Source organism: Puma concolor, chromosome B4 (genome assembly GCF_028749965.1).
Source record: "Puma concolor isolate L17-30 chromosome B4, mPumCon1.1.hap2, whole genome shotgun sequence".
Taxonomy (NCBI): Eukaryota; Metazoa; Chordata; class Mammalia; order Carnivora; family Felidae; genus Puma; species Puma concolor.
The window spans coordinates 117,340,351-117,357,523 of NC_141673.1; the positions used below are offsets into that span (position 1 = coordinate 117,340,351).

Below are 17,173 nucleotides of genomic sequence, written 5' to 3' on the forward strand. Positions count from 1 at the left end.
ATGTTTCTAGGGGTTTACCCATTTTTTCAAGGTTGTCCAATTTGTTGGTGCATAATTTTTTGTAGTAGTCTCTTATAATTCTTAATATTATATTACTTATGTTTATATTATTTATATATAATTAATATTCTGAATAATAAATAATTTTGTGTTTCTGTGATATTGGTTGTAACTTCTTTCATTCTGACTTTGAGTTCTTTCTCTTTTTTTTTTTTTTTTTTTTTTGATGAGTCTGACTAAAGTTTTGTCAATTTTGTTTATCTTTTCAAAGAACCAGCTTAGCTTCATCAATCTTATCTATGTTCTCTTAATTTCTATTTCATTTTTTTACACTCTGATTTTTATTATTTCCTTCTTTCTGCTGGCTTTGGGCTTTGTTCTTTTTTCCTAGTTCTTTTAAGTATAAGGTTAAAGTGTTCATTTGGACTTTTTCTTGATTCTTAAGGTAGTTCTGGATCATTATAAACATCCTTATTAGAAGTGCTTTTGCTGTGTGGCAAAGGTTTTGAACGATTGTATTTCCATTTTCATTTGTTTCCAGGTGTGTGTGTGTGTGTGTGTGTGTATACACACATTATTTTTTACTCTTTGGCGTCTCCGTTGACTGGTTGTTTAGCCTCCACTTTGTATTTTTTTTCAGTGTTTTCTTGTAATGGATTTCTAATTTCATAGCATTATGGTCAAAAAAGATGCTTGTTATGATTTTAGTCTCCTTGAACTTCTTGAGACTAGTTTTGTGGCTTAACGTGCGATATGTTTTGGAGAATTTTTCACATGCACTTGAAAAATATATATCTGTATATATCTGTTAAGTCCATGTGGTTGAATGTATCATTCAGAGCCGTTATGGATTTTCTGTCTCAGAGATCTATCCATTGATATAATTGGGGTATTGAAGTCCCACCGTATTTTATTATTGTCAGTTTCTCCCTTTATATCTCAGTGTTTCCTTTATAAATTTAGGTGCTCCTGTCTTAGGTACATAGATATTTACAGTTGTTATATCCTCTTGTTGGATTGATCCCTTTATCGTTATGTGATGTTTTTGTCTCATTACACTCTTTAAAAACAAATTTATTTTAACATTTATTGACTTTTGAGAGACAGATTGTGACTGGGGGAGGGGCAGAGAGAGGGGGAGACACAGAATCTGAAGCAGGCTCCAGGCTCTGAGCTGTCTGCACAGAGCCCGATGTGGGCTCAAACCCACAAACTGTGAAATCATGATCTGAGCCAAAGTCGGGTGCTTGACTGAGCCACCCAGGCGCCCCTGTCTCATTGTTTTAAAGTCTCTTTGTTTTAAAGTCTGTTCTGTCTGATATGGGAATTGCTACCCCAGCTTTTTTTTTTTTTTTTTTTTTAAAGGAGGCTTGACACACAGTGTGGGGCTTGATGCAGGGCTTGAACTCATCGCCCTGAGATCAATACATGAGTTGAGGTTAAGAGTCATGCTCTTAACCAACTGAGCCACCCAGGGACCCCTTAATGACCATTACTTTGAACTGTTCGTTAGGTAGATTCCTTTTCTCTGTTTCTTTTAGTTCTTTCCCTCAAGCTTTATCTTGTTCCTTTGTTTGGAGCATGTTCCTTTGTCTCCTTATTTTGTCTCTCTTGTTTGTTTCTATGTATTCGGTAGGTCAGCTACGTCTCCTGGTGTTGAAGGCAGTGGCCTTATATAGAAGGCATCCTGTGGGTCCAGGAGCACAATACCCTTTGGTCACCAGTAGCAGGCACTTTTGGGATGTCCCTGTGTGGGCAGCATGTGCCCCCTTTGTGACTGGGCTGTGGCTGCCGTAGGCACGCTGGTGGGCAGGGTTAGCTCCCAGCGCAGCTGGCTGAGAGTCCTGGCTGCAACTGCTTTGGGCACGCTGGTACGCATGACTGGCCCCCCTTTCTCCAGGACAGGAATTGTTTTGGAGGGTACTGTTCCCACTGAGACTGCCCACCTGGTTTGTCGGAGCAGGAGCTGCTTTGGAGGGGCACCTGCTAGGGTGGGCAGATCCGGTGGGCTGGGTTCACAGGGAGCGCCAATGCAGGGCAAGCAGCGCGAGCAAGGTAGATGGAGACTGGCAGAACTGACTCACTCCCATGTCTGGCCAGCTGGCTGGTGGAAGGCAAGAGAAAGGGCTCCCGCCAACACTGCTGTTCTGCAGAAGGTTCGTAGAGATTCCTGCTTCTCCAGCACATGCTATAAAATAAGTCAATTAATTTCTTTCATGTATAACCCAGGTGACTTTCAAACCGCTGCCTCTGGGCTGGGTCTCAGACTAAGCAATATGGTGCATTGGCCCTTGAAAGAGCGCACTCTTGGTTTCCCGTAGCCCTCTGGCTCCCACAGTTAAGCACTGCTGACTTTCAAACCAGGCTTTATGGAGGCTTGTCTTTATGGGGCTGATTTCCCTCTCTTCTGAGAGAGCGTCTTCATGCTTGTAATATCCCTCCTGGTGGGTCATGGGTCTGGGGATTTCGTTTCCAATTGTATCTCTTTCCCCTATCCTTCTTCATGTGGCTTCCCCTTTAACTGTTGGTCTGTGGAAGATGTATTTTGCCAGTCTTTAGATGACGTTCACAGTGAGTTGCGTCTTCTGTAGTTCTAGTGTTGATGGATCTGTGAGAGGTGAGCTCAGGATCTCTTCCTCCACCATTTTCCCAAGATCTTTCCTGTGGTTGGAGTTTTTGCCCACAAAGCCCAGGAATCCCAAATTGTGAAAGTAGCGAAGCGGCTGGCGATTTGGCAAACTCACCCATCAGAAGCAAATAAAAAGGCTTTCTGAAAAGATATACCATCAACCTAGGACTTAATATGACACCCCTTGGAAGATTTACTAACAACCCCAGATTATAAAACATTTGAGAATACAGTCTACCCTCAGCTACAGTCTGCAGGCATCGCAAATAGCAAGATTAAAAGTCAAGCACTCTGTGATACAACAATTTTATAAAATAAGTATGCTTAAATGATATCAGCTATAAAGAAGGCTTTAAGCATAAGAAGAACATGAGGTGCTAGGAAAAAAAAGAACAGAGATTTGTAAAGAGTCATATATGAACTATACAAATAAGATGCAGAGTTATTTTAAAAAAACACTCAAAACACTCTGTGAGGGGCACCTGGGTGGCTGTCAGTTAAGCATCTGACTTCGGTTCAGGTCATGTTCTCACGGTTTGTGAGTTCGAGCCCTGCGTTGGACTCTGCACTAACAGCTCAGAGCCTGGAGCCTGCTTCAGATGCTGCGTCACCCTTTCTCTGCCATTTCCCCCACTTGTGTGTCTCCTCTCTCTGTCTCAAAAATAAATACTTAAAAAAAACCACTCTGTGAATAAGTTCTTGAGAGATTAGACAGTTTAAGAGAGCAAAGTGATTGGAAGATAGATTTCAAGAAAATTCCCAGAATGCTGGGAGACGGTTAAGATATCCCAACTTCGTTTTTCACGGAATATGTGTAGCTGGCAAGCTTAACCCAAAAGCCTTGTGGCAGAATAAAGGGCTAAGAAGTTTTTCCTTACTCTAAATGTCAAGAGTGTAGATAAAAGTATAATAACAATATTGGCTCAGAGAAACAAATTAAGAATACAGAATAGAGAGCCCAGCTACAGATAACTTGTGTACGGGAGTTTGATAAGTAATATTACAGATCAGTGGGAAGAGATTAAATGGTGCTATCCTTTTGGACATAGATTAACTTAGAGCTCTTTCACTATACGAAGTCAAACTGTAAAACTTTAAAGAAGTCACAGCAGAATCTCTTTATTAGGACCCGGAATATTTTCTTTAAGAAACAAAATGCGCAACCATATACAAAAAGCTGGATGTCTTTGGCTATGTTAAAGTAACTTCTATGTGCCCAGGGCTGCTGTATTTTTTAAGGTAGGGTGGACAATTGACAAGTAGTCGAAAAAAATGTAATAGTTTAGGTACAACAGAAGTTGATTTCCTGCTCAGCGATCATTTAGAGGGATACGTCAGATTGAGGTGTCGCTGTCCTCTGTAAGGTCTTTTGGGGACCCAGATGCTTCCATCTGGTGGCTTTGCTGTCATTTAAGGCCTTGTCATAGTCTGCAGGCAGCTGGGGGAGGGGGAGAGTATGGAGGAAGCATCTCAATTTCTTTTTTTTTTATTTTTTTTTATTTATTTTTTTTTCAACGTTTATTTATTTTTGGAACAGAGAGAGACAGAGCATGAACGGGGGAGGGGCAGAGAGAGAGGGAGACACAGAATCAGAAACAGGCTCCAGTCTCCGAGCCATCAGCCCAGAGCCTGACGCGGGGCTCGAACTCACGGACCGCAAGATCGTGACCTGGCTGAAGTCGGACGCTTAACCGACTGCGCCACCCAGGCGCCCCGCATCCCAATTTCTTAAAAGCCTCAGCCTGGAAGTGGCACTTAGAACTTCCCTGTCGTGCTTGACAGCTGAGCTGTAGGGGGAGGGGTGGAGGGTGGACATGACAGGAAATGTGGCTTCACTAGGCAGCGGCTGTCTAGCTACAGTTCTTCAATGGCTGTGGAAGAGGACAGTTTATGTTGGGAGCAGCTGTCTCTGCCTCTGAAACTACTGTGAAAACAGAACTCGGAAATTGGAGAAGATAGACATTAAAGCCATAGGGAGATTCCATTTCCTATCCATTTGATTAGCAAGATGTCTGGTAACACCAAGTGTTGGCAAGGGTCTGGGCACTCAGGAAACACATGACGACTGTTAGGCATCTCCCACAGTGCAGGGAGGAGTGGTGTGAAAAGGCATTCAATAACAAAGAGCAGAAACAACCACCGTGTTCTCAGTTAAAAAAAAAAAAAAAGATAGGGAAACTACTGTTTTTTTGTTTTTGTTTTTAATGTTTAGTTTTGAGAGAGAGAAAGAGCACAAGCAGGGGAGGGGCAGAGAGAGAGGGAGACAGAGAATACAAAGCAGGTTCCAGACTCTGAGCTGTCAGCACAGAGCCCGTTGTGAGGCTCGAACTCATGAACTGTGAGATCATGACCTGAGCCGAAGTTGGATGCTTAACCAACTACGCCACCCGGATGTCCCATGTAAACTACTGTTAATTAGTATGACAGAATATCATCGAGCTGTTAAAATGGATGAACGACATCTACATATATCAAGCTAGATATCTCAATGTCGTATCGAATGAAAAATCCAGTTGTTGAGGAAACAGTGCCATTTATGTACAAAAATAGCTTTGATGAGCGCTGGCTGTATATGGAAGTGATGAATCGCTAAATTCTACTCCTGAAACCAGTGTTACACTATATGTTAACTAGAACTTAAGTAAAAATTAAAAAAAAAGAAGCTTATGATGTTTATCAATATATATATATGTTTAAAAAGATGAAAATGCATATGGGAAAATATCTGTCAGTGTCAACATAATGTTTCGTTTTCTTGGCAGAGAGGAAAGAGGAGGGGACAGAAGGGCGGGTCCCTAGCCTTATCTCTTATGAATTACTTTAAGAGATATTTGAAGCAAATATGCCAGGCTAATAGCGCTTTAATTTTGATGCTGGGTATGCAGTGAAATATATTTGCTTTATTTTCAAAAAACGTTTAACGTGTTTAAAATGGAACATTAATAATTAAAACATTTCAAACATTTTAGAAGTTAAAGAATGGGAAGGTGTGGTGTATATATACAATGGCATATCAGCCAGTCCTAAAAATAATGAAATCTTGCCACTTGCAATGACTTGGATGGAACTAGAGAGTTATTAGGCTAAGTGAAAGAAGTCAGTCAGAGAAAGACAAAAACCCCATGATTTCACTCATATGTGGAATTTAAGAAACAAAACAAATGATCTCAGCTGCCCAGCTAATGGGCAGTGAATGAAACAGGGGCAAATACTATTCTCACTTGCTTGAATAGGTCAACTGAAGTTTTCCCTTTCTGTGGTCTGTGTCCTCATCTTTCCCAGGCTATTACCTTTCTAAATAGACAAGTTTAAGTGACGTACACTCTTGCCATGTATTTTTTTTCCCATACTGAGTATCTTTCTCCTAGAATGGGTGCTGCCTTAGTCAATGTTTTGTGAATGAACGAAACTCCAGTTAGGGTAGTTTGCCTTTTCTTTCGTTTTCTTATAATTTGTGCGATGAAGTGTTATGACTGAAGGGTTACGAAGGGCTGGATTACAGAAAGAAGGAATGAACTAAGATGAAACCAGAAAAATACTAGAAAACAAAAACAGTAAAGCTAATCTAAAAGGTAGTTCTTTGAAAATACAGTGAAATCAATGTTTGTTAACTAACGGAGGGATAAAGGGTAGAAATAGAGAAAGCATGGATACAGAAACTAAGAAATGGTGCTAAAGAAAATGTGTAATAGAGGAAATTCAAAGACTTGCAAGAGGCTATTTTGCTTCCATGGATTCAAAGAGAAAATGAATAATATTCTGGGAGATGGTATTTTTTAAGACCAGGAAAAAAACCAAATAATTTTTCTAGGAGATAGTATTTGCCACAACTGACAATAGAAAAGATAGAAAAACCTACATGGAGAAATTGCCTGAAGCCACCCAGAAGAAATAAAGTTGAGGGATAAAGCTACCCTCCAAAATATGTCAGATCCAGCTAGTTTCTCAGGGGAATGCAGTAAAATATTTCAAGAAGAGATCACTCCAGTAGTATTGAGATGTTTTCAGCCCATATAAAAAGATAGAAGCTTCCATAGTTTTAAAAAAAATGAAGTTAGTAGAATATTGTTATCAAGACCTAAGAAAGACAGGACCAATGGGGGAAAAAAATAACACAGCCTCAGTCAAGAATATTGATGGAGAAAGTCTAAATAAAATATTAGCCAGTGGATTCCACAGCACATTAAAAGATCAATATACCCTAATCGAGCAAGGTTCACCGTGGGAATGCCAGGATGAGTAGTAGTTTGAAATCTATGAATAGAATTCCCATATTACCTTGTCAAACAGGAGAAACAGTATGGTTGTATCTAATGGAAAACATTTTGTGAGATTGAACATTAAATTTTTTCATATATATATATCTTAAAGTTTATTTATTTTCAGAGGGGGGATGGGCGGGGCTGCAGAGAGAAAGGAAGAGAGAGGATCCCACGCAGGCTCTGCACCCAGCACCGAGCCCAACGAGGGGCTCCATCTCACGACCCTGAGATCATGACCCAATCCTATGCTTAACTGACTGAGCTACCCATGTGCCATGAACATTCATTAAAATAATAATAATAATAATATAACTCTTGCATGGGTATTAATTTCACATGATACTATGGATCTATGGCAGTGGAAAGCCAGAATTCATCGCATATTAAAGACAGGGAACAAAGCATTACCTCTCATCAGTTTTAATAATTTTATTTTCTTGGAGCTATTGGCCAAGAAAATTAGCCAAAAGAGAGAGTAGTGCTATAAAATTGGAAAGAAGGACATACAGTTGAGCACTGTTGCCTCTGTTCTGTTGATGTTTTTCCAGCTTTAAATTTCCTCTTTCCTGATAAAATGGTTTTTTTTGGAGAAAGATTATTATTTTTTAAAAGAGGATCCTCGCCATTAGTAGAATATTTTTATTTATTTATTTTAAACCCTACACAACATGGTTCTGTCATTCCCAGCTCCTCCTGGCTGGCATTGTGTCCCGTGGCTCTTCTAATACTCGGAACTCTCTCTTCTCCGTGTTCTAAATACATGAGGTAGCTGGGTGGGGGGTGGGGTGCGTGCAGTGCTAATTCTGGTTTGGCTGCTTGCTGTTAACATAGAGAATCCAACTACTGAGCGGGTGTTTTCACTGCTTTTTAATATTCATAATAGAAGGCAGGAAATGGATTTTTACAGCTTTGGTTTATTTAATACCATTCGGGTAACCATGATTGGGTTCTTCCGTTTACCTCTACACGTCACTGAGACGTTTCAAACAAATAATTGTGTTGAGATTAGTCAAGATTTATTTTATACATTCGCTATTGAAGCTTCATTTAAAACCATCTCTGTGTACAAAAATTATATTATTGGCACCAGATTCTCTTACAAAAATTAAACATTTATTTTCAAGATGTGTGTAAATGAAGGTAATTACAGCTTTCCTATAAGAATTGGTTACATGTAGAAATGGTTTTTATTTTAACTGACTTTTTCTGATGTAAGTATAATTACGGAAGACGAACCCTTTCGGCCACGTGCATAATCACTATTTAGTGGAGCATAAATGTCTCCGTTTTAAAACGTCCTTTTTCTTAATAGTGTATTTTAAATATTTTAGCATGCCATTTTTTAGGACCTTACTTTTGAATAATTGCCTGTTTTGCTATTGTATGAAACTAACCAGTCTCCCCTTTTCGCCAGTCGTTTTCACTCCTGACTCTTTTCTTTCTGCAACTCCTTCCACTTTTGCTCTCTTCTTGTTGTTCAGAGGACAAAAACGAAGTATGCTTTTATTGCATGGCTGAGTCTGCAAAGGGAAGTGTTTAAGTTAAAATAAATGAGATTTTGTAGGTTTGGCAATACATGATATTTAGTAATTAGATGCTGTGTCTGCGGTTCTGTTTGTCTGTTGGATTCCAGAATGTTAGCACTCAGGGAAACTGACTAAACTATATCAGAGTGAATTTTTCTGGTGTGTAAAGGTGAATTACAGAGCATTTAACATAAAGCTGTGCCATATCATTCAGTATGAAAGCCACTAGCCTCATGTGGGCATTTAAATTTAAATTAATAAAAATTACATAAGATAAAAAAATTCAGTTCCTTAAGTAAACTAGCCACAGGACAAGTGCTCACTAGCCACATGTGGCCAGTGACTAACCATGTTGGGCAAGCAGGTACAGAACGTTTTTTTTTTTAATTTTAAGTAGGCCCCATGCCCATCGTGGAGGCCAACTCAGAACTTGAACTCACAACCTTGAGCTGAGATCAAGAATCGGATGCTTAACTGACTGAGCCATCTAGGCGCCCCCAGAATGTTTTCAATATCACAGAGAGTTCTGTTGAATAACCTTGGGGTGAAATTTATACGTCTTACCTGTTTATTATATTAGTATTTAAAACTCATTTTTGTTTTTCATTTTCTTCCTGGATATTATAAATACCAATAAAAGTGAATTATTTGGGAAACAACGGACAACTTAGAACTACTTAGAATAATTTTTACTTTCCTGCCAACTTAATTTTTAAAATTCTGTCCTGAAGTGAAACATGTATCAACATAGGGTTACCGGCAGTTAGAAATTCTAGGAGGAAAAAAACACAAAAAAGAAACTGTAGGAGAACATTTGAAAATTCTTGATAGAATACAAAGTCGTAGGGTGGGGGCAGGTTTTCATATCACTTGGCTGAAGATCTACAGAAGGTGATGTGGAGAGAGGGGCTCACAGGTTTTAAAAGACACTCAGAAGCAGCAAAGTAAGTGGAGAAACAATACATTTATTTGGGGCATGTAATTTCAGGCTGTGATTACAGTAGTGTATCAATATAAATTAATCTGGAAAACTGAAGAAATGTTGGAAAGAAAAAATAAGGGGAGGGGTGCCAAGGGACCATCCTGTGGTCATTGGAAACAGCCATTATTATTTGTCACGTATCTGCCCAGCCTCCTCTCTGTCCTGTTCAGCCAGCAGTGAACGAGGTCCGTGAGGAAGGCAGAGGAATGTTAGTCTGAGAGGCAGGCTTCTGGAGCAGTGAAGAGCTCGGACACTAAGCCAGGTGGCCTGACCTTTAAGTCCCAGCTCAGCTGCTTCTCTGTGGAACCACAGCACATTGCTTAACTCCTGTGTATCTGCTCATCTGTAAAATGGGATGCTGTTGCATTCTGCCTCTTACTATTCTTGTGAGGGTTAAGGAATTAAAATACTGAACTCCCTGAAGACTATATTACTGACAGTACTGATCACTGTTATATAGGGAATACAGACACACGGTAAGTCCCTAGTAACTATGAGCCTCTGTATTTATTATTACAGGGAAACAGACATTTAAACAAGTAGTTGCAATAAAGCTAGGCGAGTCTTCCGAGGAGGGTAGGTTCAGCATTCTACGATAGTATTTGTTGAGGTGACTGAATTTTTGATACTGACTTAAGCAAAATTAATTTAGCTCTTAGGTGGGACGGTTTTGTTTTCGATCATACTGTAATAGTTTCTCACATCAAATCTTGCTCCTTCTATAGCTTGTAGTCTTAATACAATAACTTGTTTATTACCCTACCGTGATTAATATTTAAATGTTCCAGTATTTTAAGCAAAACTGTGGTCCTGATCACTGGTAATATCATAAGTGTCGAAATTCTTTCCCTGATACTTTGCATTGTGGACCAGCTTGCCAAAAAGGTAATAGAATCCTCTCTTAGCAGTAGCATCTGGCTAATCAAAATAAAATCTATCTTCCAGACATTTTACAAGAGAGTTTGGTTAGCTTTCAGTATAATTAAAGAGTATATTACTGGATACCTAAGAGTGTATTACTTGATACCTATTAAAAATGGGAAATTCTGAAGTGCAACTGTTTTTTATATATAGTGAGGGGCAATTTCTTCAAGTGTAAATGAATAAGTAGAGGCTCAAGTAAGTTTTCAAGTATAACATTTTAAGGGCACCTCTGTATGAGCTGAAATCGATCAAACTGAAATCAATCAAATGCTTTGCGTTTGTCAAAGCATCTTTCATCTCTTGATAATACTCGGGTTTTTTCGTTTTTTGTTTTTTGGTTTTTTTTTTACAGAACGCTGTCTTATAATGCACTAAACTGTCTTCTGGGCTTTGTGTATCTTGGGTAATGATGGGAAATGAAGGACCAAATTATTTATTATTTAACAATATAATTTTACTGGTTTTACAGTATAGAAAATTATTTAAGCTTAATAGTTATGAGACGTGTCTCTCTAGCTATGAGAACTCTCTTTGTTTCTTAGAAGTTTGACCCTGGGCAGGGGAGACGCTGACAATTGGGGGGGAAAAAGACTCAAAGGAACAGCATGCTCAGAAAGGCGTTCCCAGAGTGCTGACCACTGGCCCACACAGTGCCAGCCCCCTCGCTCTTCGTGGTTATCACAAACCAGCCTGGCAGGATGTAGCTGCCAGCTTATCACTTTGTTTTAATCATAATTTATGTTTTTAGCAGGAATATAAATTACAACCAATACTTAGGTATTGAAGCAATATGTTTTAGAAATTACAGATTTTATAAAACTAACAATTATTCGGGGGAAAAACTAAGGTTTAGCTTTTCTGTGAGTCCTATTTGATAACGATTTTTCCCCCATTTGACCTCATGTTAGAAACACTGGACCAGAGATGAATGATGCCCACATACCTGTCATCTCTAGGTTTATCGAAACATACAGTTTTTGTTTAGAGAGTCGAGCGCATCAGTTTTCTTGGCGGAGATAAAAATCTTACAGTATCTTCCTGTTTGCCAGCAGGTGAACTTATACTCACTTGTTTTTCTTCCAGATTCATGAAAAACTCCACTACTATGAGAAGCAGAACCCCATGCCCATCCTCCACGGCGCAGCGGTCTTGGCCGATGATGTAAGTGTGCCTTCCTGAGCTCCCTGGGACATGGCTCCCTCGGGCCTGGCCGGGACAGAGCTCATCCCGGTGCAGACAGACGCGTGTGATCCAATGAGCGAAAACCAGAAGAAGCTGCAAACGTTTCCAAAAGTCCTGTCATCACAGAGCTTATGCTGATATTATGCTGATTTTCATTCACTCTCCTGCTCTAAAAATTTTGCATTGGAGATACCATCTTGTTCTGCCTTGGTAACTACGTAACAGAAATTTTAGGCTCGAACTCTCCGGGGAGAGAGAAGCTGTCAGCTATTAGCGTTCTGAGAAAAGTCACAGGCAGGAGGAATGCTTTGGAGAAATAAAGACAAATGAGATATGTCTATTGCTGACAGTGCTAAAAAAATGACAGACACTCGTATAGGAATGAGGCATATGAAATACATAAAAAGACAGGATTGTTTTTAAAATGGATTATAAAGCATAGTAATGATTTATGGATATTAGACCTTTCCAAATTACCTTCATAACCAAAAAATAAATTTTAGAAGCAGTTGGCATTGATGGAGTAGTTAATTTCCTGTGGCTATAATTTTATTTTCGATCTGGGGAAGGGAGCTAACTTGCTGTTTCTTACTGTTAACTTTCAAACTCGGATGAATTGAGAGCGCACCTGGATAAACTATAAGACACCAAAGCTGCACAAGAAATCGGTTGCGTGTGAAGGCTCGTTTTAGTGATGTCCTGTTAACTTACCTGTTGCCTTTTAAACTTTTTACTTTGTTGTGATAAAACAAGCAGTAGTTCACTTGAGTAAAATATCAGGGCCATAAGTATAATTTAAGAAAACCAACCACCTTCCGAGGTTGATTTTCTTATATATATTTTATCTCCTAATTTAGATAATAAAGCATATGTAATAAATCTCTCAGATGTTTGCTGCCTGGTGAGTCCCCAGGCTCCCTTCCAGGTTTATCCAGAGATTACAAATTATCGGGATGTTTCAGTGTATGTGTTTTATGAGGCGACTCACTCCTGTGCATCGTAGAACCAAAATTTTTGAAGTGAAGGTGTAGATAGAATTCTACAGCTGTGAGCTGTAGTTGCCACTTGAGGAAGTCTTAAAAAGCACCTTAAAGACATTGACTCTTGAGGGTTTGGGGAAATATTTGTTGATATCCAATGTGATTGAGGACCAATCATATTACAGTATTGCTTTTAAAAAAAATTAGAGACTTATACAGTAAAATGTAGCATTTTCTAATTCATCCCAGCAATATATTTAAATTTTAAAAAAGTGACTAAGGCATGCAAAGAGCCTTTTATGCCTTTTTGTAAGTTAGCGATTATTTCTAAGAATTATTTTAACTTGACAAAAATGTTACCTTGGAAAAGTAAAATCACTTTTTGAAATGTAACCAGTGAATTTATCAATTTTATCAGATTTTATTTTTTGTGTATAATTTATATTATGCCCTTCTTTTAGAGAAAAGTCCTTTTCCAGAGATAAGAACAGCTCTTTTTAAAAACCTTGGTGGAAACAAAAAGAAATTTCATGCAATATCTTAAGAACGGTTTTTAAATGAAAATATATGTACATATTTTGAATTCTTTACTGAGTATTTCACAATTTTTTTTCTTTTTTTAAATTTCTTTCTTTTAATGTTTATTTAAGAGAGAGAGGGAAGGGTAGAGGGAGAGAGAGAGAGAATCTCAAGCAGGCTCTGCTCTGTCCGTGCAGAGCCCGATGCAGGGCTCCAACCTCACAAACCATGAGATCGTGACTTGAGCCGAAATCAGAAGTCAGATACTTAACCAACTGAGCCACCCCAGCACCCCTGTAATTTTTTTTTTCTATTTGTTCTTGCTTTTCTTCTTTCGAAAATATATGATCCTTACCATACCTGAAATGGAACAGAATGTTGATAGGAACATCTCTAAATGAAGAACATGAGACAGGTTCAACGTTCTAACCCTTTCTTTAGCTAGAATCATCTACGGGCATTCTGGATCATTATAGTAGAATACAGTCAGCATTTTTGGTACCAGAGTACTTGTCAACCTATTGTAAGTCATTTTATGATTAGCCTGGTTCCCATTTAACGGACTTCTTAGTCTGTGTAGGTAAACATAATAAAAGTTTCAGACCATTTGCTCTATTAGAGACATTCTAGTTCTTTTTCACTTCAGCTCTAAACAGCAAGCTACTGTGGGTTTTTGGAAACCCTGTGGGTTTCACCACCTCATTCAGAACCGTTTTTTTTTCATTTTTTTCTTTTTCTTCCTTTCTCTCTCTTTTAAAAAATCATGTCAAAGCCTGATCCAGTCCTTTTTACAAGTGGTCCTTTGTTTGCATGCAAAAGACCATTCCTTAAGATGAAGTGCTGGGATTTGCCCTCATTGCAATAAATCAGAAGGTGATCTGGCTGATAGGATTTTTTTTAGTTATACTCTCAGCCAAGATCCCGGGCTGGGACCTGGGCTATCAAGGGCCTAAAAAGAGGAGCAGTGATTGATCGTCTGTTTTCTTTCATGCTGACTTTTCCTTAATCACTGGAAAGTGGCAAGATAGATTCTCATTTGTCACACATGGAGCTACACAGTGCTCTTACTAAATGCTCTCTCTGTCCATGTGATCTCCCTTGCAGCTGGCCGAAGAGCTTCAGAACAAGCCATTAAACAGTGAGATCAGAGAGCTGTTGAAACTGCTGTCAAAACCCAATGTGAAGGTGAGGACATGTAATAAATATCTTCCAGAAGAGCCACTTTCTGAGACTTCAGATGAATTTTGTTTCGAGCATCAATTTTCAGTAAATATCTTTTCAAATGGTGCCCAGCATTTTAATAATCTAAATTCCATTAAGGACAAAGAGTTGAGCTTTTGATGATAATGTGACCAACTACAAAATACTTTAATTGGGAAGCTCAGGGTTTAAGTTGGTGAATGTAATGTCACTTCAAGGTCAATTTCTCATTAAATGAAGGTAAGAGTACCGAATACAGAGCCTATTAGTGGTTTTGTTCAGGTTCATTTTACTTGGCTACTTGATGGTATTCCAGTATATTTGACAACAATGTCTATTTTCCTATAGGATCATTTTTGCTTTCCTCTTCCCTCCCTTCGCCGTCGTCCCCATCTCCTCTCTCTCTCCCCTGATTCATGTTTTAATATATGCTACCATCTTACAGAGCAGAGCAGTTTTCCAGTATAAAATATTAGGAAAATATTGGTAGGCAGATTTCAGTTCTCCCTACCATTTTTTAATTGAAGAATAATTGACATAACAATATTGCATTAGTTTTAGGTGTACAACATCATGTTCTGATATTTATATATATTATAAAATGGTCACTGTAATTAGTCTAGTTATCATCTGTCATGATACAAAATTGCTACATTATTATTGACTGTATTCCCCCTGTGGTCTACGACATTCCTGCATCTTATTAGTTTATAACTGGAAGATCGTACCTCTGAATCTCCTTTATGTATTTCACCCCTTCCCTGCGATTTTCTTTCCAGCCGTATCAGTTATCTTTCCTTCAAGGGTGGTTGGTCAACAGAAGTCATTTAAAAATCTTCCTGTTAATTCGAAGGTCGTTAATGCACTAAATCCCATAACGTGTACATTTTGGACTTGATACTCCTGCAATTACATGTGAAGTATTTTTCCATGAGTGAAAATTACGTATGGACAATGTGATGAGAATGACAATTTCTATTATCTATCTATTGTTTATCTTACGATAGTTTCTATTAAGCATACGTAGGCTGTCAAATGAATATTTCTGCATAGATACCAAAATTGGTTTTTGCCTTCCTTGAAAAATCTCCTGTGGAACTGTGCTATAATGGTCTTAAATTGGTAGTCAAAAAAGATAGTATTAAATAAAAGATGAAGTGAAAACATGCACAAGCCATAATTCCTAATCCCTGTAAGTAAAATAAATACATGAACATATTGTTAAAAATAAATGGACCCTGATTAGTAATTTGGAGTCATTGACTTGTACTGGTACAGAGGAGATTGAATTTTAGTTCTGAAAGAATAAGGAAATTAAAGACACAGTGTTCAGAAAGGTGAAGAGCTCAGAGTAAGAGATTCATAGGTAGAGAATTTTCTGAAAATGTCTTCATTTGGTCTCAGAGTACACATGAGAATTTAATATTGAACCAGAAAATGGTGAGGTTAGCAATGGAAGGCTTGTTAAACTCCTACTTGAGAGTGTTATCCTGGTTTGAGTATTAGAAATCAAAGAAGAATGTTTCTGACAAAAACCAACAACATGACTTGATATTCAAGAGTGTTTGGAATGGAATAGTTAATAAAATATTATACTGGATGGAAACTGGTATTTGCCTTGAGAGGGAGGTATGATTTTAGATGGTATTCAGCACCATTGGCTACAGCCTTATAATTGGATATTGAAACTTTGTTATGGTGAAAATATTTTAGATGAAGACTTTTAAAACTTTTTGTAATTATATAGCCATGTGGTAAAAGAATGGGTGGGAAGTCAGATTGAAAGGTGTATTTTCAGGAAGTTATGTGTAGGAAGTGGGTAAGATTGCAGACACATGACGTCACGATTGACAATGACAATTTCTAGTTAGCCAGTCTTGGGAAAAAATCTTCCGTCCCATTTTGACCTAACATTTAACATTGATTTCTTTGAAATCATTTATATTAACTACCATCAATTTGAATTTCACTTTTTATAGGTAATTACTGTAAGAAGTTGTTTAGTAAACTAAAATATTTCCTTGTCTTTTTTTCAAAGCAGAAGCAAGGTACAGTAGAATATGACAGGTGTCCCTGAATTATAAGTTGAACTGACAGTTTTAAATATGAAAAATGAAAAATGTAACTCCCAGATGTTAATTTGAATACTGTTTTTAATTTTTTAGTGGTTAAGAGAAATAATTATTTGCTAAAGATGGCTGTTCCATTTAAAATACTTAGTGCACAGTAGTGAAAAGAAGCCTGAGGTGTACCTCCAAAGCAATAATGATGTTTATAAACAGACGCGGATATATACAACCAAATATATAGCCACTATGAGAAGGATACTATGTGTGTCCTACAGATTTGCCAGCTCTTTTTTGAAAAGTTTTAAAACTTTCTCTGATTATTTATAATGTTGCCAGAGTCAGATCTTCATTCATTCGTTCTCAAATGTCCCATGCCTACTCTGTGCCAAGCCCTGTAGATAGAACTTGCAGAAGGTACATGAAGGCTAATGCAGCTGACAGGAGAAATGTTGGGTAAAAGGATGCATAGAAATACTGTGGAACACAGAGGAGAGGGGTGGTAAATCGAAATTTGGGAAGTGGGGAGGGGGCTCAAGAGAACTTTGCAGAGGAAGTGACATAGAAGTTGAGCCCTGAAGATTGGCTTCGAGGTCACCAAAAAAAGGAAAAGGAGTGAGAGATGAGTCGGGGGGTGGGGGGGGGGGATGTGAAAACTGATGTTTTAAATAAGGTGAATAGCGTATGAAATCCCATCAAGTAACTTGTCAAGTTTGAAGACACAAAATAAGTTCAGTGTGGTTGAGCAGTAGCTTGTGGCAGAGGGGAGTTCAGAGCTAGACAGGGGATCCTTTGAGTGGCAGGGGGCGGTGGGGGGGGGGGGGCATATATGTCCTGGTTTGCCCAGGAAGTCTGGTTTGTGCCTGTGGTCCCAGCATGATTATTAATAGCCTCCTTCTCATT

At 38.4% G+C, this 17,173-nt stretch overlaps 1 protein-coding gene across 6 annotated transcripts in view; it reads left to right on the forward strand.

Annotated features, from left to right (window-relative positions):
* MPP7 (MAGUK p55 scaffold protein 7) overlaps positions 1 to 17,173 on the forward strand; it is a 293,878-nt gene that overhangs the window by 161,239 nt on the left and 115,466 nt on the right. For 4 of the 6 annotated variants that reach the window (XM_086714674.1, XM_086714672.1, XM_086714676.1 and 1 more), the window contains exons 4-5: positions 11,407 to 11,484; positions 14,109 to 14,189. The exons of the other annotated variants lie outside the window; for them this stretch is intronic. In XM_086714674.1, coding sequence (XP_086570800.1) covers positions 11,407 to 11,484; positions 14,109 to 14,189 — 159 coding nt within the window. The remainder of the gene's footprint in view (positions 1 to 11,406; positions 11,485 to 14,108; positions 14,190 to 17,173) is intronic. 6 annotated transcript variants of the gene reach the window in all.